This window comes from Pteropus alecto, unplaced genomic scaffold, assembly GCF_000325575.1.
Source record: "Pteropus alecto unplaced genomic scaffold, ASM32557v1 scaffold86, whole genome shotgun sequence".
Classification (NCBI taxonomy): Eukaryota; Metazoa; Chordata; class Mammalia; order Chiroptera; family Pteropodidae; genus Pteropus; species Pteropus alecto.
Window position 1 is genome coordinate 26,348,639 of NW_006442109.1, and position 21,538 is coordinate 26,370,176.

The 21,538-nt window shown below is 37.7% G+C and overlaps 2 protein-coding genes across 6 annotated transcripts in view; one reads left to right on the top strand and one right to left on the bottom strand.

The window, feature by feature from the left end:
* The window catches only part of TUBGCP4 (tubulin gamma complex associated protein 4), a 66,565-nt gene extending 45,831 nt beyond the window's left edge, over positions 1–20,734 (bottom strand). For 2 of the 5 annotated variants that reach the window (XM_025038800.1, XM_025038799.1), the window contains exons 1-11: positions 20,206–20,734; positions 15,703–15,949; positions 15,360–15,490; positions 14,774–14,834; positions 12,478–12,565; positions 10,682–10,763; positions 8,454–8,580; positions 7,314–7,394; positions 5,027–5,165; positions 3,336–3,436; positions 2,716–2,799 (exon numbers count right to left, since the gene is read on the bottom strand). In XM_025038800.1, coding sequence (XP_024894568.1) covers positions 2,716–2,799; positions 3,336–3,436; positions 5,027–5,165; positions 7,314–7,394; positions 8,454–8,580; positions 10,682–10,763; positions 12,478–12,565; positions 14,774–14,834; positions 15,360–15,490; positions 15,703–15,792 — 984 coding nt within the window. In that variant the 5' untranslated portion in view covers positions 15,793–15,949; positions 20,206–20,734. The remainder of the gene's footprint in view (positions 1–2,715; positions 2,800–3,335; positions 3,437–5,026; positions 5,166–7,313; positions 7,395–8,453; positions 8,581–10,681; positions 10,764–12,477; positions 12,566–14,773; positions 14,835–15,359; positions 15,491–15,702; positions 15,950–20,205) is intronic. The other 3 variants (XM_025038801.1, XM_025038803.1, XM_025038802.1) reach the window with 3 other exon arrangements.
* The window catches only part of LCMT2 (leucine carboxyl methyltransferase 2), a 2,732-nt gene continuing 1,770 nt past the window's right edge, over positions 20,577–21,538 (top strand). The window contains exon 1 of the mRNA XM_006920442.3: positions 20,577–21,538. This exon is cut by the window's right edge and continues 1,770 nt beyond it. Within this exon, the coding sequence (XP_006920504.1) occupies positions 20,596–21,538 (943 nt within the window). The 5' untranslated portion in view covers positions 20,577–20,595.

Below are 21,538 nucleotides of genomic sequence, written 5' to 3' on the forward strand. Positions count from 1 at the left end.
GGTGCTGGTGTTGAGGGATCCTAGTACAAAGAATCTAACATTTATTAGGAATTAAAGGGAGATATCTCAATTACACTGCCTAAGCAGACAGGAAGATACAAGAAATACCAGTCTAAAGAAATGCTTCAGGATCTGAGATGGTTTAGGAAGTATACTACAATGTTTTTTAAAAATGAGAGATTACTGTCTTTACTATATCTATGTATTGTCTTGTGGAAAAGCATTGGCTGGGGTATCAACAGATATGATATCTGGTTCTAGATGTCTTATAAGTCAGCTTGCCTCCAATTCCCTTTCTGTAAAGCAGAATAATGTTTACACCTTAATCTGCCTCTCAGGGATACCATGTTAATAAAAAATTATGTCTATAAAGTGCCCAGTGTTTCTTCAGGTGTTTTTTTAACATATACGTGAAAATTATAATTAATTTGTTGCTCGTAGGAAAAGAGAAATCTTTACCCTCTTTTTTGGCTTCTTGTGTGGGGTTACTAGATATAAACCTGTCAGAATCTTGATGTTCTAGGCTAAGAAATGGAGTGTAGTAAAACAGAAATTAGAATGAAAATCGTTCTTTGGTTTCTGTATCCATCAGTATCTATCATAACTGAGCATGGAGAGAGAGCCTTATTTTAAAAGACCTAGTACCAGCTCTCCAACCTCCAGATGAAGAGAATGTACAAAAGGTACAGTGACGAGGCAAACTCTCTTACTGGGGAAAACCCAGTTCATTTCAAACTAGCTCACAAACCATTATCTGCTACCCAATCTGCCAATCCTGAGGATGGAAGAGGCAAGAAATAATGTTCTTCAAATATTCCAAGAAAGAGAAACCAAGCCCACTGTTTGGGGAGCAAGAGGCTCTGTGTACCCATAACCTTTTAATACCTATAAGACCTTCGTGGAGACAGACTGGGTGGCATGTGCAGCAAAGGAAGCAAGAATGTGTTAGCAGGAGCTGGACGGTCATATCTCTTCACATCAGTTGTTTCCCTAGTGCTGTTATTTCTTTTTCTTTATTTTCCCCATGCTATCATGCTTGCTTTTATTGCTTGTGCTCAATGACCAATGCCATAGAACTTAATAGCATTTATACGTATTCTCTGTGTTGCTGCCATTTCTCTCACCATAACCTGAGTGTAGAGGCTGTCTTGTCAACTCTGTAGAGAACTATTTTTATGGTGACTACGTAGGGAAGGGAAGATGAGATATGAATGTAATAAGGATGGATCAATTCTCTACTATTCAATTCAAAATCTAAAATAAAAACTTTACTCCTATATACGCAAACAGCTATCCAGTGAGATGCATGTCTCAGAGCTTTGACAAATAAAATGTTATTGAGTGTTCTCTGACATCATGGTACTTAAAGTAATAGATGTCATATGAAGATATTTTAGTTAGTTTAAATTCCTCCTATATCCACCATGGGGCTCTTTCAGAAACAAAACTTTGAAACAATTGGAAGTCAGATTAAAGGCTGGATATAGAAGCCTAAAGTACCCTAGAGCTGAAGAAGCATCTGGCTGACATAGCTTCATTATTGTCAAAATAAGAAAAGGGTAAGATAGGAACATTAAAAAACCCTTGATTCCAGGAGATTAATTACAAGAGCAAAGCCAAATCTCAGCAGCTAGCTCTAGCTGTCACTATGACCATAAGGATAACAAGAAAGGTTTCATTTTAAAACCAGACTCCATCTTGTCTATAAGATCAAGAATGCAGAGGGAAAAAACTCAAGACACTGAACTACTCATTGCCACATCCTGAATGTACATTACTAAGAAGGGAGAACACAATGCAATAAGCAGACCTTATAAAAATAACCAGCATGTCTCGTTCTCATGAAGTTAATCATTGTAAGAAAAACCAGGGATTGTAAAACTCCTATTTAAGTTTGGTTTTACAGAACCTAAAATACAAGAAACCCTGTCATGAAACAAGATTGAACAGACATCTTCTGACCATGAGATGGACACAATTTGCTGACCATAGCAATAATGATCCTGGGACAGTCTGCCAGCTTTCCCTCCCTAGCCCCCTCTCCCTTCCCGGATAGCCCACAAAAACTCCTCATACAATCCTATAGATATTCACAAAATCCATGGTATGCAGTGTAGCGTGGAGTCAACAGTTTTAGAGAATATTTAAGTGAAGGGAATCTGGTTAAAGTAAACATAACAAAATACAAAGCTGTTGTCAGAAGCTAGAAGACTTAAAGATCTTGGTGGTAATCTGTTTTCCCCTTTCCTCATCTTATGTAGATGTAATTCCAGAACTTTTCTGGTTGAGAAACTACTTTAAGTTTCCTGAAGTTTTATGATCTTGCTAATGGAGAGGGACCGTTAAGTCAAAATCATTGGTGGAATGGGGAATTTAGCACATCAAGTCCCTTCCAGTAAACAGCATGCAGGTAAACTATGTAAGACTGCAGAGCCTGCTAGTCAGTTTAAGACATATTTACTAATGAGCACCCACCATGAGTCGGCACTGATGATGGAGCCCATGGTATGCTACAAAGGGAGTGGTAGATGGTTTACTAAGTGGGATATGGCAGGAATATCTTGGTTGCAACACATACTTGAAAGTAATTCACCTCATTACAGCTTAAAAATGTAACACTTTGGGCTTCAGATGATTCCACTTCCTCCTCAGTTCAGACCTGGTACTGTCAGAAGCAAAGATGTAGTCGATGGATTCATAAGACAGATCCCATACCTGAGACTGGGTCAAATTAAACGTTTCAGCTGCCAGATGGTACTCTTGGGAAAGGTGTGTTGCAAAAACACCCTTATCATCAGTCTGCCAAAATAAGCGAAAAAGTTACAAAATGAACAAGGAAATTATTAAAAAAAAAAAAAAAAAAAAGTCTGTTTTCCAATTCACCATGCTTCTTTTTAAGAGTTAAAACAGGGGGCTTATAAATGTTTTATCCTTTTAAAATAATGACCCCCCCCAAAAAAAAAGAACCCCAACAGAGCGGTGCTCTCAACCATAGCTGCATATTAAAATCACTTAATGAGCTTTTAAAACTTCTGTGTCCAGGACTCGCCCCAGATCAAATACAACAGAATCTTAAGGGATGGGTGCTGGGCATCACTATACATTACACACACACTTTTATGTTCCCCCAGGTACTGTCCAGGACCTTTTCTCATAGAGCTAAACCAGAGTCACCCTGGCCCTCTGCAGCCTCTCATGCCCCAGTCTCCCATGTCCTCTACTTGGGTATTACTGTCAGGCATGCAAGAGACTCATGGTAGTGAATAGGTAGTGAATGTCTGATCTAATGCAACTCGGACTAAAAGGAGCAAAATGTTTGACACAAAACACCTTACACAGATCACAGAAGGATGGGCAGTGCTGTACCAGAATCCGAAATGATGATGGTTATAAGACGGAACTGTCTGACTTTTGATGTTTGAAGTCAAACAGAGTTCTAGATGAAAGGGGGGAAAAGCCTGTCATTAGAAGCAGATTAGTGGACTCATTCTGTGCTCATCAACTAGATATATGAAAAATCTTTTCAAACAATGCTAATTTTCAGTAGTTATCTTTCAAAATTGACCTTTTCTTATACGTGAAAATTCATAGTTCAATTAGTGTAGTTGTGTGGGAAATATGTGCTGCAACTTATAGCAGCAACTGTGCCAAACTAGGAATTAATACCCTGTTCACAGCCATGTGCTTCCCCCTTTCTTTTACCAAGATGGAGAGGAAAGAGGAGTGTTATAAGCTAGTTACCATGAAGAAGCAAGGAAAGTATCCTGATAGGGAAGAAAGAATTTTTGCAGGATTACTGCACTTCTTGATCTTACAGTGAAAGCTAAAGTAACAGTAAGAAAATGCTAGCACTGCTTGGGGGTTACAGCATTATAAAAAGCCAAGAGCAGAAATGGACTTCAAAGAAAACCCTCAAACTCCTTTACTCAGACAACTGTCCAGTTACTGCCTGCTGTAAGTAAGTTCATTTTAAGAATGACTTCTATTAATGAATTCAGCCTTGAAACAGTGTATCAGTCCCCCTGCCCCCCCGGAATAATAAAATACTTCATTGACTTGATGGATGGTGTCTGTTCATGTTAAGGCAGCCTCAACACAGGGCCACTCAGTATAGAGAATGGCAAAACCAACCTGCCCCCTCACTCTGCTGAGAGTAGAGCTGGGTCACCACACCAAGTAAGATCACTATGCAAGTGGTTTCCATTTTCTCTACTTTTGTGAATGTTTAAAAATTTTCTCATAAAAAGAGCTGCAAATTCTATAATAAATAGTAAAAAAGACACATCCTCACACAAATGTTTTTGCAAATTGGTAAATGTGTAAATTCAATGACTTTATCATTCAGTAAAACTGATATCAGCCAATTGCTTCTTTCCCTCTTTAGAAAGGCCTTCTCTGACCATGCAAGCCAAAGTTGTCGTTTCACTATTATATCAGCCTGTTTAATTTTCTTCAAAGAACTTAACACTGATATTTTCTTGTGTATGTTTATAGTTTTTCTTACCTAATCTAGAATATAAATTCCTTAAGAAAGCAAGCTTGTTTGTCTGTTTTGTTTACTGCTCTATTCCCAGCAATTTGAACAGTGAATGGAACAGAGTTGGCACTTCATAAATATTTGCTGTTAAATAAAAACAGCTCTAGGTATGTACATGTAGACAAACGGAACTTTTACTTTTTAAATAAATGTTACACATTTTCATAACACATGTAAATGTGGTTAAAGTCATTTTAAAATACTAGATGACACTTATTCCTTCAATATAATATTGAGTTCCAGGAACTGGGGAATATTAACAGTGAACAAGACAAACAAGGGCCTTGCTCTCATGGAGCTTATATTCTCATGAGAGCTAAAACTTTGTTACTTAAATGAGGCTCAGAAAGCACACACACCATGCATCTTTCTTTCTAAATGATATTTATATATTTAGAACAGTACTTCCCTACATATGGGTTGCAAACTGCGGGGTGAGGGAGGAAGGGACTAAGGGTTGTCTAGAGGACCTGAAGTCCTAAGCCTTACCCAGTGGTATCTGGTGTTTTTTCACAAAGTCCACCAGATCCAGGGACCCTCCCTCAGAGGAGTTGAGAAATGTCCCATGTCCGATTCTGTCAGGCAGCAGATCCAGTAGTACTTGTGTTTCTTTTTTTTGGTTTGGAATCTCAAAAAAAGGGAGAGAGGGCATCAATAACCTCTTTTAGTGGTTCTTAAAAGTACTTTTTTTTCTATAGCCAGGTACTTTGTCTCTGACATTCTAGAAAGCTGAACTACTTATATCTTCTCAGCTCTCTTCTTTGCCTTTTATCTTCCCACTTATTTACCAATATTCTTCTAGATTCATTTCAATGATAAAAATTATGGTCAATTATAATAAATACTTATTAAGGACCTACTTTGTAGCTTTTCACATAAATGCTCCTTTAAACCTCACAAGAATCTTGCAAAGTGGGGTGGTTCCATAATGTACTGGTTAGTACATCTGCTTTACATGCAGAAGGTCCTGGGTTCGTGCCCCAGGCGGAGCCACGGACCATACCCCGGGTGCCCCAGGCCCCAGGTATGCCAGGCCCACCGAGTGCACCGGGGGTGCCATGCCCCAGGTACATGCAACGAGCCTGTGGGAGGAGAAACTCTGCCTTCAGAGATCCAGTTCTTAAGGGGAAACAGCAACATCCATAGGTCAGGGGTGGAAGTGGGGGAGGGGGAATTAAAGGGGAGAAAATAAAAAGAATCTTGCAATGTATTAAGATGAAGAAATTAATGCTCATAAAAAGTAATTTTCAAAAAAAACCTCAACTCCATGTGTATATGTGTGTTCTGTGTTATGTATATGTGTTCCTATATATTAGAAAAAGGTCTGGAAAAATATAAATACAAAACGGTTAACAGGATCAACTTGGTAGCAGAACTGAAACAGGAAGGGGACCTTTTATTTTTCATTTTTTTCCTTCTAATAATTCTCTACACTTGGATTTTCTTCAGATATAACTTTTATAATTAAAAATATAAAGTATTTTTAACAAAAGTTGTCCAAGGTCATAGAGCCAGGGAATGATAGAGAAAAGGGTGAAATCTGGCTCTGTCTTTAGGGCCCAGACTTTCTCCACATAGTGTACTCATGTTTTATTTTGACAAGGCTAGCTACATACATACCATAACCACCATGAAAATGTCTAGCTGTGCTCTTTATCTCCTAGATAGCTTAAAAGGCAAATGACAATAATATGTTGAAATGAAATGCTTTACATTCAACGGATCAAGCAAGAAAAGCAACAGAAACTAAAGTAAAGAGCAGTTCTGAAGCTGTGCACAAAGACCAGAGATAACTGGTCATAGTGATGCACACGGCCTGTTTCATTACATTGACCAATTGTTTTAATCAGGCTACAGTTAGGTCAGTCACCTAGAGGGTACCCCTCAAAGTGAAAGGTCTTTTTGATCAGAGTGTGAAAACATAGACCCTAGATTTCAAGTTCCGCCACTAGATAACGGACCCTCTGCTTTTGACATGAAAAACACCAGTACTGACAAGAAGCTCCAATATTTTCCTTAATCTTTAAATCATGATGCTACTCAACCTTTACACATTACGCCATTTAATGCTCATAGTAACCCCATGAGATGAGTAGACTAAGTATTTTTTCCTGTATTTAAGAAATCCAAACTTATTATGTACAGCTTTTTGTATGTCGGGAAAAGAAAAAAGAAAATAATAGGACAAAAGTAATCCATCTGTAAAATGGGGAAAGTGCAGTAGAGTTCCTTGTTTGACTCACAGAGATGTACTTAAGAAAGTGATTGTTCTCCAGCCATTATCTGTACATTATCTGTCACTTGCTCATGCTACCAAAGAGCTGAGGACCAATGATTGCCATCTGATCTCCCTGCTGAGCCTTATAAAATGATGATGAGCTACTTCCTTTCTTGCCAGTGCATGTGATACATTCAGGTCCCTTCTCCTACGAGAACTAGTGAGATGAACTGGTGCTTCTCTCAATGTCAGTTGCCAATGACAAAGTTGATGACAGAAATTCATGCATTTTCTCTAGCAAGATGTCCTTAGCTATTTTTAAAGACACAGCTGTACTGTAAGTCAACACCCATCCCCCCAAGAACCATAAAACAAAAACAGTAACATGAAAGACTAAAAAGTCATATCTTTTATCATTATAATTTATATTAAAAAATAGCTCTACTTTTCCCTTCTAAAATGTTTTTCTAAGCCAGGTGTATTTTTAGCCATTTAAAAATGATTATTATTTTCCATTGTAATCTACCCTCTCCAGACTAACTTTACAATATTATTTACCTCTGAAAGGTGCAATGCCAACTTCAGACCTGCTTTTTTTGCTTCTAAAAGTGGTTCTAAAAAATCTTTTGCTTGTCCTGCCTTGAAGATAAAAGTTAAAATGAGGATGCATAAGAACTCTAGGCAAACTGAGAAATTGGGTGTTCTCTCAATAAACAAAAGAATAAAATACTAGCAGGAAAAAACAGCAGAGTGATTAATTTGCACATTCTATACATAAAGCACCTACAATGTGCTAGACACTTTGGGGAATACAAAGCTGACAAAGACACAGTCCTTGCCCTCAGGAATCTTAAGTCAAATATCAGTGAATCTGAGGTTAATTAGTTAAGCTAGAATAGCAGTCGCCAAATTTTATTTCTGGAAGGGTATCTAGCTAACAAAGAGAGTTTATCTGATTTAGAATCCACGTGATTACTAAAGAAAGCTTCTATCAAATGGATGGATGAAACAACAGCAGAATAGACCAAGTTTAGACAAAGTTATTAAGAACCAGTTTCACGGGACTCTAATTCAGTGGCTTTCAACTGGGGGCATTTTTCCTCCCAGGGGACATTTGGCAATGTCTAGAAACATTTTTGTGTGTCACAACTGGGAGGGTGATATTGGCATCTAGTGGATAGCAGCCAGGGATGCTGCTAAACACCTTGCAATACACAGGACAGTCCCCACAACAAAGAATTATTTGGCCCAAAATGCCAATGGTGCCACAGATGAGACATCCTGCTTGAATCTGACATTCAAGAAGTTCTAGGCCAGCCTTTCTTAACTGAGGATTCTATGAGATAATTAAGCCCTAGCCATAATTAAGCATTAAAAAAGCATTAGACATCCACTGTATGTAATGAATTAACTTCTCTCCTAAGTATATAGAATGGAACCAAGTGTGTACCATATTTAGAAAAATGAAGAAAATAATCATGTTATGCAAATCTTTTTTTACTTTTTAGGGGATTAATTATTTCAGAATCCTGGTTAAGAAGAGAAGATGTAGACATTATGGTCATTCAGGGCAGAATAGGGCTTCATCCACACGGAGTCTTGAACCTCTGGAGAATGCAGGATGCTTGAAGCTAACCCTTATCCTGCAAACAAATTCGACCTTTTAGAAATAAAATGTATTTAGGAAAAATAACTTACGGTAGGGTCTCCACTGAGGTCAAGGCCAAGAACTGTACCTTCGGTAGAAAGGAAGAATTCTTCAGCAAGTTTAACAGTCTCCTTGGCCACTAAAGGGCCACTTCTTCTGTCTATTGATATCAAATACCTTTAATATAAGAAAAACATAATTGAAAATGAATATGGTGCAGATGAAAAAGACAACTCTTGAGTATGGCCAGAGAACTATGGCAGGTACATGTATTACATCTTTCTAGGAAAAATACAGCCTGACTGACATGACATTTTACTTTGCTAGAGGGAATGAGACATGAATTCCTAAATAGCACCAAATATCTAGTTAGTATTCAAATTTCTGTCTCATGGTTTTTGTTCAAGTATTTGTTTTTCATAGTTTGTTTGATTCAGAATCCAACTAAAGTTCCACACATTGTGTTGATCAATGCATCTTAAGTCTCTTTTAGTCTACAGGCACCCTCCACCCGCTTCCTCACCTCCCCCAGCTCTTATCTTAAATTTATTTGTTTAATAAACCAGGTCATTTGTCCTACAAAGTTTTCAAAGACTGGATTTTTCTGACTGAATCCCTGTGTTGCTAACTTGTTCCTCTCTTGTATTTCCTATAAACTGGAAATTGGATCTAGTCTAGAGGCTTAATCAGAGGAGATTCAATTTTTTGGCAAGAGTATTTCATATGTGGTCTTTCATCAGGAGGCTTAGATCATTATTTCATTAAAGTTACAAAACTGATAATATTCTAATTCTAATATGTATTTAATAGCTAACACAAATTCATTCTTCATATATTACCTGAAATTCTACAAGAAATCTAATACCCAGAGAACCCCTATTAATATCCTGTAATTTTTCTCCAGCATTTATTAGTTTATCTATTTAGTCACAAAATAAATTCCTCCAGCATTTATTTACAAAATTTGGAACAACTATATATAAAATGTAGTATCTTTTTTTTTTCACTTAACAATTTCCCCTGCCATTAAATAATGTTAGAAAACAATACAAACCATGTAGACATAACAATGTAATTGTCCTCTGATTGCTGGACGTTTTAGGATGTTTTCTACTTTTTGTCATAAATAACACTACAATGAAGAATCTTTCAAATAAAATCAACTTATTTCCATAGGATACATTTTTAGAAGGGAATTACTGGGTCAGAGAGGAAAATTATTTTTAGAGGTCAATACATATTGCTCTTTAGAGAGGTTTTACTACTTACATATGCTCACTGACTGTGTAAGTTCACAAACACTAGTTATTACCCTGGGCGGTGGGGGGCGGGGGTGGGTGACGGTGCTAATGAAATGGCACTGTAATATTTCCTTTTAAAATCATCTGATTTGAGGTCAAATAGTTTTATACACATTTATAGACCCTTAGTATGTCTTCTGAATTCTCTTTTTGTCTTTTTCTGTCTTTTTTTTTTTAATTGGAGTATTAGTCTAGTTAAGCTTACTTTTGAGAGATTTTATAGCCAGAAAACACTACAGCTAGCTTTCTTTCTTTGAGGACCTACTGAGGCCTGACTATGTGCCAGTTCTGTTCTAAGTACTAAATGTCTAGGGGTGAATCAAAAGACAAAGTCCCTGGCCTCACTGAATTTACACTCTAGTGGGTGAGCATATATATACAAATAAAACAAGATAAATTCTCATTTGGTTAAAAAGAGTGCCATAAAGGAAATAAATGGGGTGACTAGAGGATTTGGGGGGCAATTTAGATAAGGTGGTCAAGGATGGCCTCTCTTGAGGAATTGACAGCTGAACTGAGACCTGAATTACAAGAAGAAGCCGGCCATCCAAGGATATGGTGGAAATGTGTTCTAGGCAAAGTTACAGGAAGTATAAAGGTACTGAGATGGGATAGTGTTGGCCTATTTGGAGAACAGAGAGCAGGCCAGTGCATAATAAGTGACAAGTGGTCCAGATAAAGCTGTTGAAGTAAGAGAGGCAGCCAGATCATGTGGGGCCTTGGAGGCTACAGTAAGAAGTCTATATTTTAACTGAAGAGCAATGGGAAGCCATACTTCACTACAGCAATGGTACTCAGAATTTTATTGCCATATGAATAAATTCAGAATTGCATTCTCAACATTACACAATAGAGTTATTGACTTTTTTCATATAAGATAAAAATTGGTCATTGGTTGATTTATAAAAACCCATTATACCTATGATTAAAGCAGTAAAATTTTCACACATTCTAGATTTTTAAATGGTGCTTCTTACCTAACATCGATGTCTAAGTTTTCTCGTTTAGACTGTTTTATACCCTCAAGCACAGATTCCACATAAGTCTTTTTAGTCATTCCTGTAAAGGACACAAAGAAAACATATGAAGAGATCATGAGCTATTTCATCCTTCAACATTAACATCCCTATATGAACAATTACATTTTCATTTTATGCTGTGACAAGAGCATGGTTAAAGATGAGTTAAAACATGGCCCTTATGGATACGTTTTAGTAAATGCTAATTGAACTTTAATAAAACTGAAAAAAAAATGAAGTACTAGAAAAATGAAAAAAGTACATAAAAAACACAAGCCTGTCTAAATATTATTCATAGATTCAATAGACAAAATTACTCTTACAAGTTGCTAAAAAAAATTTTAAATGCTTGTTCCAACAAAACAAGAACAAGAACCCTCTTTCTAGTCTGTCCTTAATAAAACCAAAAAAAAAAAAATTTTTCTGTATTAGCAGAATGTTTTCTTGCTGGTCCAGAAAAAAACAAACAAACAAACAAAAAACACCTCTTTTGAGTTCCTTTTTACCCAATTCCTGCTTTGGTTAAGTATTTCTCATCTATGGCACTAGAGATGTTATTAAATTTGAGTGCTCAAGACCTTCTCTTCTGGGTAGTCTCTGAAAGAGCACTCTCCAGAACAATTACCTCTAAAATACTCTTGTGCCCCAATTCTAAAATGCTTACTTTCAGTGGAAAATCTCTAGTAAAACACAGGAAATTATAAAGAAGAAAAATAAAAATAACCTGTACTCCCATCATTCAAAGATAACCACTGTCTTTATTTTTCTAAGCATAGAGGATGCTACTAGGTATATGCATCCTGTTCATTCATTTAACACTGTATTCTGAGCATATACCCATGTCATTAAAGTATCTTTGCAACCATATTTTAATGGTTGCCTAATATTCCATTAAGCTTTATTTAACCATTCCCCTTTTGTTAACATACTTAGGTTAACACCCCCTGTGACTCTCCACTCAAAGAACAAACTAGCTCTAATAACTGGAAGGCTTCTTCTCTCTTCCTTTTTCATTATCCTCACCAGCACAACTTGGAACTGATTTGCGTTTAAAAATTCAAGGTAAGAATCTGCTTGTCTCATTTCAACATTTACTTCACTATATGTAGTTTCAAAAATTTTACTCCCCAACATGATAACATGTCAGGGTGCAAGATGACCTGGTAGGATCTCTTCAGGTCAAGACTAAGTGTTAGGAGGGACTCAAAGATACTATGTATCATTTCCTGATGCTACTCTTATGGAAAGTGGGTCCCAGCAAATTTCTCCAGACCACATCCAAATCTGTTCATCTCCATCCAGAGAGGTTTTACCACCTCGCAGCTTGCTCCTGACCTAAGATACTATTAGTCCCTGAGAAATGACTGAGTAACCTCCTTTCAATGATTGTCATAAGATTCTGTATCCACTCAGTGCCATTGTTTCACTCTTCTTGCAGGGAGCAAGAATTAGCCTATGTTTAAGACACTGCAACTCTAAGGAGCAAATGTCCTTTTCTCATAGTAAAAAAACAAACAAGAGAACAAACAAAATTTTTGCAGGCTTTTTTTATTTCCCTTAAACAGATAATACCTGACCTAATTTTTTAAAGAATAACTCATTTATTAATAATGTACATCATTAATGTACATCATAAGATTTGGAGTGTTGATTCTCTAATGTAAAAGTAACTACTTCATATTCTCAACTTGTGAATGCATGAATGATCAAGGGAAAAGAGACAGTACATGGGTTGAGAAGTAATTAAATTTTACCTGTAGCACTGTCTTTTCTGGGTGTGCTCCTTAGTTCCAGGTACTTGACACCATCATCTGCAAATTCTTTAATGACATCTTTTGTGACCTGATAAAAAAGGCAATGTACACAGTACTGATAGTTAGTGTAAGGGTCCCAACGAAAATGCCAAGTGCTACAGCTTTATTTTACTGATTAACTTTGATTTGCAAGGAAGTTGGAAGTCTTCCCCGTGGTTAAGACTATCCACTTTGTCACACCCCTGGTGGAGACCGTGACAGAACCGCAACATTTCCCACAGCTCCCATCATCCCCCTCATTCCCACATTAAATCTAAATCTGCACATCTTTCACACTTTTTGTAAGGTTCCTATTCAAGTTATTTAGGAGTAAGTTATATTTTTCAAGAAATTCTTTAGGCAGTGTTAAATTTTCCCCAGAAGTACTTAGGAAAATTCCTCTTAGGCAAAGAAAATGGGTGATAAATATGAAAAAACTCTATCCAATTTAGCACAAACTTCAACAATCCAGGAATTACAAAATGACCAGGGTAAATGATATCTAAAAGGCTAAAGGCATGTTTCTTTCTCTACCACCAATCCTAAAAAATACCAAATCTAAAAGAAAAAAAAAACAGGTTATGAATGCTGTGACAACCTGCCCTCGTTAGTCTTTATAGTTAGTATCTTAATCTTAACCTGTGTTGACTGTGTGTACGTGGTGCAGGCAAGTGCAGCAGTGTCCTGGCAGAAAAAATAAGGGGCTGGATAGTTGTGCTGATAGTGCCTAATAAGGTGGCAGGATCTTAGTGGATTCACTGCAATCCAAGGTCTGGGCCTCATCTTTTCTCTTTTCACTTTTTAAATAAAGCCCCAAAGATATAAATGAAAAAGGTGGCTTAGATTCACCAGGAGGTCTGGAGAATCAGCCCGAGAGACTACACAGCTTAGAACAACATAACAACATTAAAAATCACGTGACACCCCTACACAGAGACACTACTGCTTCCTCTACCACTGAGCATAGCTTACACTACAGCCTCTATGTAGGCTATGGCGCTGCTTCTCTAGGAACTCCACATTGCCACCATTAGATTGTGGGCCTCATTTCTGCAGGCTGAAGAATTTGCATTTTGTCATTGCTGCAGAACTGAGCAGACCCAGAGAGACCAACTCACTCTACCCTAGCTCACCTTAACTAATGCAGAAGCCTATTTGTTAATGTGTGCACTGACAATGAGGATGAAAGTGAGGGTGTGAAGTGGCAGTCTTTCTCAATGACTGAAATGATCACATTTACTATACAGGGCACCCCTCTTCTTGATGGTGAGATACCTGTGAAACCAAATGAATAATAGAAGGTTGCTGGCAAGTACAGAATGAGAGCGATGGGAGGAAGATTTATCTAGGCCACAAGGTCTGTGAAATGATCCCTACCCACATTTAAGAATACTTCTCTGGGTTCCACATCTGCATCAGCCAGAATCAGCCCTGACTATAAATTCTGCAGGGGCAAGGACTATATCAATCTATATTTATTATCTCCCAGTCTCTAGCATGGAAACATTATGGGCAGTCAACTTTTGTTGAACTAAACTTTAACTTCCTCCAAAAGGTGATTAATTTACGGTTTATCATGAGAATCAGTCTCGATCAAGGAGGAAAATTCTGTCCTGACCAGTCGAAAGTTAGTTCTCTAGAAACACAGATTATACTACTTACTTTGCATTTTTCTAATGATTAAGAACACTGACAGGATTTTTTTTTTTCCATTTACAAAGAGGACATTTAAATGCCATCCTGGTCAGATCAATCTTACAGAAGCCAGTCTTCTATATCATGGAGACTCTAGTATCATGGAGCTTCAGATAAGAGAACACAGTTGTATCCTCTAGTTCTCCATTCTCAGAGGGAAGGCACAATTTCCCTAAGGATTAATAATTCAATCTCTAAGCACCTTTAGAACCTCTTCACTCTCTATAATGTCCACCCAGGCAGTGAAAAGTCTCCCAAGCAAGAGAGATAAAGCCTTATGAAAGACATTCCTAGCTGTAGTCAAATATTATGGAAAACAGGACCAGATTTTCTCCCCCATATCATCTTCCATCTAACAGAAGATATTTATCTAGTTCTTTTCTCATATCTTGTACAATGAACATAGTCTTTTGATATTAGTTCTTAAGCAAATGTCTTACATTGGTTTTGAAAAGAGTTGCCATAAAAAAGCAGAAAACATTTTTCATCAGACTCAATGCAACAAGAGAAGGGCATAAATTACTAATTTTTAAACCAGTCTGAAAATTGCTTCATTTCTTACCATTAGAATATCTTCAGGGCTAGTAGTTAGCTGATGAATAATCTGAAACATCTGAAAACATCTGTAACATGAATGAAAAGTTTTAATACACTCTAGTCATCAAAAACTCAAGGCAAAACTCACTAAGCTGAGTTAACAGATTTTAGGCTAATAGTAATTTTATATTTATTAAAAAAACCACAGAAGGAGTTTTTCTAAAAGTACACTGATCTAGAAAGATAATGAAATGACTAAAAATAAAACATTACTGATATTTTTATTTGGGAAATAATAGTTTCCCTTTTCCACCACGCCCCGCACTCCATCACCAGTAGGAGCAAATGGGGATGGGGAGAATCAGTAAGCCTGTATCTTCAAGTCTAAAGAATATTCCAATATACTATAACTTCACAAACAACATAAATCATTAAAAATATTGTCGACAGTCTGACCGTTGGAAAAATGCTGTATGTCAAGTTATACTCTCCAAACCAGATGGCTACCCTATTCCTTTAACTACTAAAATCTGAATCCTTACATATTATTTACAACCTCAAAAAAGTGACAGAGAAGAAAAGAAGTATGTTCACAAGCTCCCCAAACTCACTCTTCTAAAGTTCTTTTCTTCCCCTTATCAATCATAGTCATCTGATCATGGATTTTAAGACCTGGTTTCTTAGCTATCAATTTCTTTATGGTATTAGAACTAAGGGATCCATTCAAGTGGGCGTGAAGTTCCTAAAAACAAAAAAGAATACAATCAGTAAAAATACATCAAGTATCCACTAGATTCACTGCATCATACCAGGTACTTGATTTTGCAGTCTGCACTAGGCAAACTGCCTACTAGATTTAGCTGTATCACTCTTAAACTTTACAAATACTACCTATAAAATTTACTTTTCTTTTGTGAAAAGAAAGAACACAGAAGTCATTAAATTAACAACCACTTTGGAATTCTGTGGTTGAATTCTCACCACTTTAGGTAATTCTGAGTAAAAGGTTGTCTTCCATCGCTGCTGTTCTTCTTCTGCCTCCATAATTTAGCAGGATAAAAAGTTTTCTCCAAAAACTTAGTATGAACAATGCAATGTATTTCAGTTAGCAAATTTTATGGTCTTGAATTTCCTTCCAATTGCTTTATTTCCACCATTTTAATAAGATGAGCTATGTATGTAGCTCTGGGCTCAGCTTCACCTGTTTAAACAAATGTAAACATTTTCAGATGTTGACATAAAAGCAAGGAAACAGTATTTTGCTAATTATTCCTCAAAAGACAAAAGCCCCTCCAAAGCTAATTTAAATGAGCTAATGATATGAACTAGAAATAGGGAAAGGCCTCAAACTGGTTAAGAGGTAGATTACAACCTGAAATTTAGTTGGGTATATCCTTTACGTATTAGCATTTTTTATAAAACTACTTCTAACATTAGAAATTTATAAGACCCATCTCAGGTAAAATAAATTTATATTTTTGAATTTTTACATTTTGAATTGTTTAAAATATATAAAGCAAGAGCAGAAGCACTGGCTTCAGTGGACTAAGGTTAATCCTTTTACTAGTTCTGTAGTTTAGCAGCCGTGTGGCCTTAGTCACTTAACCTTGTAGCTTCAGTTTCCCTATTTGTAAAAATGGGATAAAAATGGAGAGTAGCTCCGAGGATTAATAAAGTAATTTAAATTCTCCTCCTGTATGCTCCCATATAATCCAGTGACTACCTTTCACTCAGCACTTTATCACATTGTTTCTCAACCACTGATTTACTTGTCTTTCTCCCTCACCAGACTATAAGCTTCCTAAGGAAAAGGACTATGACTTATTCTACCTCCTAGTACCTAATGCAGTTCCTAGCACATTGCAGGTGATAAATAAATCCTAATTTTTCCTTCACCTCTGAAGGTGGCTTATACATTAAAATTCCAAATGAAATTTAGTGATTTTCACAGTAGCCACCTTGACCCTCTGGTTTCTCACATGTTGATGATGATGTTGATAAGAATAGCAGTTTCCTTTCAGAGTCTGCCAGGTATGTAGCAAGCACTTTTATTAACATTATCTTTAATTCTATCAACAACTTTGCAAAATAAATATTTTTACCACATTACACATCAACAAATTGATACTGACAGGTGTTAAATAAGTTGCCAACACATTAAAAATGGGCAATAAAGAAAATAGTTTGTATAGGACTAGACAAAGGCATAGAAATCCACAGAAAGGCCAATTTGGTATGAGATAAAAGTGGCATTTCGATGGAATACCATTGTTAATAGTAACAAATAAAAAAGACGGACTATTTAATAAATATTGAATATCTCTACTAAAGTACATAACAGATACCATTAAAATGAGAAAACATACTTTATCTTATATAAGTAAAGTCAATTTGCCATAAACTGACTTATAAAGTAAATGTTAATCAAAATAGTCCCAAAATTATTCCTTAGAAATCGATTTTTAAAGTTCATGTGAAAGACAACTTATAAAATTATCCAGAAAAAATTCTGAAATCTGAGAAGAATAATACCTAATACAGGTGAAGGTCTGAGTAAATTTTCTGGTGTGAACAGAACTTGGTATGGTCCTTTCGGACAGCAATTTGACTACATTTATCAATATAACATACACACATGCAACTGCTCCACACACATATTTTTTGACTCAATAAGTCAAGAATTTTACAGTTAAGAATTTATTTTATATCTTATAAGATATGTACAAATACAATTCTTGTAGCACTTATAAAAGCAAAAAATTGGAAACAACCTAAATGTCCATCAGTAGAGTACTGGATAAATTAATTATATATCCGTCCAAATGAATATCTATGACTATATGGAAAGCTTTCTGTGATATAAGATAGCATTTATGAATAAAGCATGTATGCATGTATACACACACTCTTATTTATTTATATCTTTATTCTAAAAACACATATGAAAGGGTACACAGAAACTTACCACTAGAACGTGGGTTGGAAGTGACAAAGGTCAGAGGAGAGAACTTTTATTTAACCTTATATAGTTTTGTGCAATTTTAAGGTTTTACAACAAGCATGTAATCCTTTACAATAAGCTTCTAATATTTCAAATACCTTTTGAAATAATTTTAATAAATTAAAGTTTTAAATAATTAATTTAGATAATTTACTTAATAACTTTAATAAATTAAAATGTAAAATAATTAAATTTAAAATGTTTATAAAATAATAATTTTTAAAAAATCTTACAAAACAGCTTTATTATTATGAATTGTGAAAGGGAAGAACTTATATGATTAGACAATAGAATGACAACCTGAAAAAGCACTCAGGACATTTTACATAGCCAGCTGGTAACAAATCTGACAGGTGGCTAGCTTTCTATATACATTTTTAACCCTACTCTAGGATCCTGACCTTATTTTGTGTCACATTCAAACCACCCTCCAGACTTACCTTAACTAGTTGTGAGTAAATTTATTGACCCACTGGCTATAATGTTAATCTATGGATATTTGAAAGCCACCAAAACAAGCACAGTCTTTGCACATTTGAAAAACTGGTTGTTTCACTGATCCTTGCCAGAATATTGCTCTCAACAATACCATGCTCTCTGCCAAATTCAACCTTCCTGGACTAGGTTTGGCATGGGCCATCAGAAGCTGGGGTGGAGGAGAGGAGTGGAAAGGCAACACATTGAGATAAGATCTTTCTACATTTGTACTAATAGTTCATCAAATTAGAGAAGGGCCAGAAACAAGTCTCCTGTTTCCCACAGAACTTTTTGCATGCCAAAAGGGGGAGGGCACAGAATAATAAGAATATTTGTTACTATTTATTAAGCACTTACTATGAGCCAGGAGCTGTGCTAAGTGTCTGAGGACCTAAGACTTAAGTGGTTATTTTACAACCCATGAGGTTTTAATATCCTCATTTTATGTAAGAATAAAGAGATTAAAAATAGCCGAAAACAATGGTAAGATATCCATATCACAAATTTTGCTCTATTCTTTCTTCTTGAATCACTTTTCTTGATTTCTGCTCTTTACTAGAAAAATAATATTTCTAAAATACCATGTATATTTTACTAAGCTCTCATTAAAATATTCATTTCCACAGCACTACATACATTTTTTCAAAGTCCTACAACATCCCTCACCCCCCAACCACCTCTTTGGCCCTCTCCTATTCCCTTCAAAGGCAATTTCAAACTTCTCAAGTGTTCCCCTAGACCCAACTGCCTCACACTGAAGTAACAACCCAGATGCAGGTTTACAGACACCAGAAGCGATCAGGCATAAATTCCCTTTATTTCTCTCTGCTCTCCCCCACACTTATCTTTGTCTACACCCTTTTTTCCCTCATGAGTCAGAGAAAAAGGATTCATTCTTGTCTCTAAGACTAATTTGTGCTCAGGATCCCATTTCTTCCTATCTATTCCAAGTCATTACTCTAAGTTAATCATCTTTTCTCCAACCTCACTCTCTTCACTAGCTAATTTCACTCAGGGGACCAACATGCAAGTAGAGCATTTGCTTCCACCTAAAAAAAAACCCAAAAAACAAAAACAAACAAACAAAACTCCAAACTTTCTTTTATCCCACATTTCTCTTTAACTACTGCCCTATCCCTCCTTCTGAGCTAAGGTCCTTGAAAGAGTAATTTAGACTGGTAGCTTCCATTTATTTATAACCCATAGATTCTGCCCTTATTGCTCCACAGAAATTGCTCTCTAAGATTATTAAGAGCGCTTAAACACCAATCTAAATGAAACTTTTCAATGATCAAACCTTTATCCTGACTCAAACTTTTGAAGTCCAAATTCAATTTGGCTGGACTCCAAAACTCATGCTCTTAACCATTATGCTATACTGCTTCAAGGTAACCACACCTACAGTTATCCTGGTTTCCTTCTCGGTCTCAGGCCCCCTAGTCACCAAATCCCAATTAATACATTTTAAGCCTCCGTAAATATCTCTGGAAGCAGTATTCTGCTGGTGATGACACCCAAACACCCAACTCAGAAACTTGGTGGTTATTTTAAACCCTCAACAAGACTCATACCATATCATGAAGGAATAATCGCCCCTCTTCCCTGATTCCCTCCTTACCCTAGAATCACAGAACTCTGAAAGTGGGGGGGAACGTCATCTTATAGCTTTGAGACTGGAGCTGAGTGATTTACTTATTGTCAGCTTAGCACAGAGCCAGGAAAACAAGGGAATCGATAGTATGTATGTGGAGAAACCTTTATTGGGTGAATCACAACCTCTGTAAAAGTTTCTTCATTTTGCACCTGGCCTCACTGTTTTCAGACTTAAATGGGATTTCTTTTGTAACAATGAAAGCATTAAGTAAATCAGCACTAGTAGTTACCATCTAAGGAACGACCCCTTCTTCTCCTTGCCCACCAAGGTCACTGATGTGGACCCTGCCATCCAAGGTCTAGTTGTTAAGTCCCCACAGACTCACCTCTTAAAGATTTCTGTCAACAGTTGAGTCAACTATGAGAACTTAGATAAAAATTTCCCTTCAGCATTCAAAGGCTAGTAGAAATGTGACAGGCCGTGCTTCTCTGACACAGTTTACGTGTCCACAAAAAGCCATGGCGGGCAGTCTTCCCGCGAAAATGCAGTCTCAGAGAATCAAAGAAAAGTCAATCACGGTCGAATTTTAGCACAAGCTACACCCTCTTCCATTCTGATTAGCGAGATACGGTCTTCCGGAAGTGACGCACTCCTGTCCGCGGAAGAAGGGTGACGGAGGCGGGGTGATTTTTCCGTACAGAAGTCCGCGAGGTGGCTACTATAGAAGAGCAGCTCACCACTGTGACAGACCGCCGCTGTTGAGTATCCTCTGGCCATGCGCCCGCGGAGCCGCGAGCGGAGGGCGGGAGCAGTACAGAGCACCAACGACAGCAGCGCCCTCAGCAAAAGTTCGCTGGCCGCCCGCGGGTACGTGCACGACGCCTTTGCCGCGTTGCTAGTTCCAGGAGCTCCGCGCCGCGCGCCGCTCATCCACCGCGGCTATTACGTCCGCGCACGCGCCGTGCAGCATTGCGTGCGCGCCTTCCTGGAGCGGACGTGCGCGGCCTGTGGAGCACCTCGCTCCCAGATCCTGTCCCTGGGCGCCGGCTCAGACTCACTTTATTTTCGCCTCAAAACTGCAGGCCTCCTGGCCTGGGCTGCCGTCTGGGAGGTAGATTTTCCGGATGTGGCGCGGCGCAAAGCAGAGAGGATTCAAGATACACCGAAATTGTGCGCGTTAACTGGGCCTTTCCAGAGCGGGGACCCCAAGTTGGCGCTGTGCTTTGAAAGCTTGGACTACCGCATCCTGGGCTTGGATCTGCGGCACCTCCAGCAATTGGACCAGGCCCTGGCCAGCTCGGGCCTTGATGCGGCCGCACCTACTCTACTCCTGGCCGAGGCTGTGCTGACCTATTTGGAGCCAGATAGTGCCGCGGCCCTCATCACCTGGGCAGCCCAGCGCTTTCCTAATGCCCTTTTCGTCGTCTATGAGCAGATGAGGCCGCATGACGCCTTTGGCCAGTTCATGCAGGAACATTTTCAAAGACTAAATTCTCCCTTGCATGGTCTGGATCGCTTTCCTGACGTGGAGGCCCAGCAGCACCGCTTCCTTCAGGCTGGCTGGACTACATGCAGTGCCATGGACATGAATGAATTCTATCGTTGCTTTCTCCCCACAGAAGAACGCCAGCGCATGGAAAATCTTGAACCTTTTGACGAGTTTGAGGAGTGGCATCTGAAATGTGCCCACTATTTCATTCTGGCTGCCACCAGGGGAG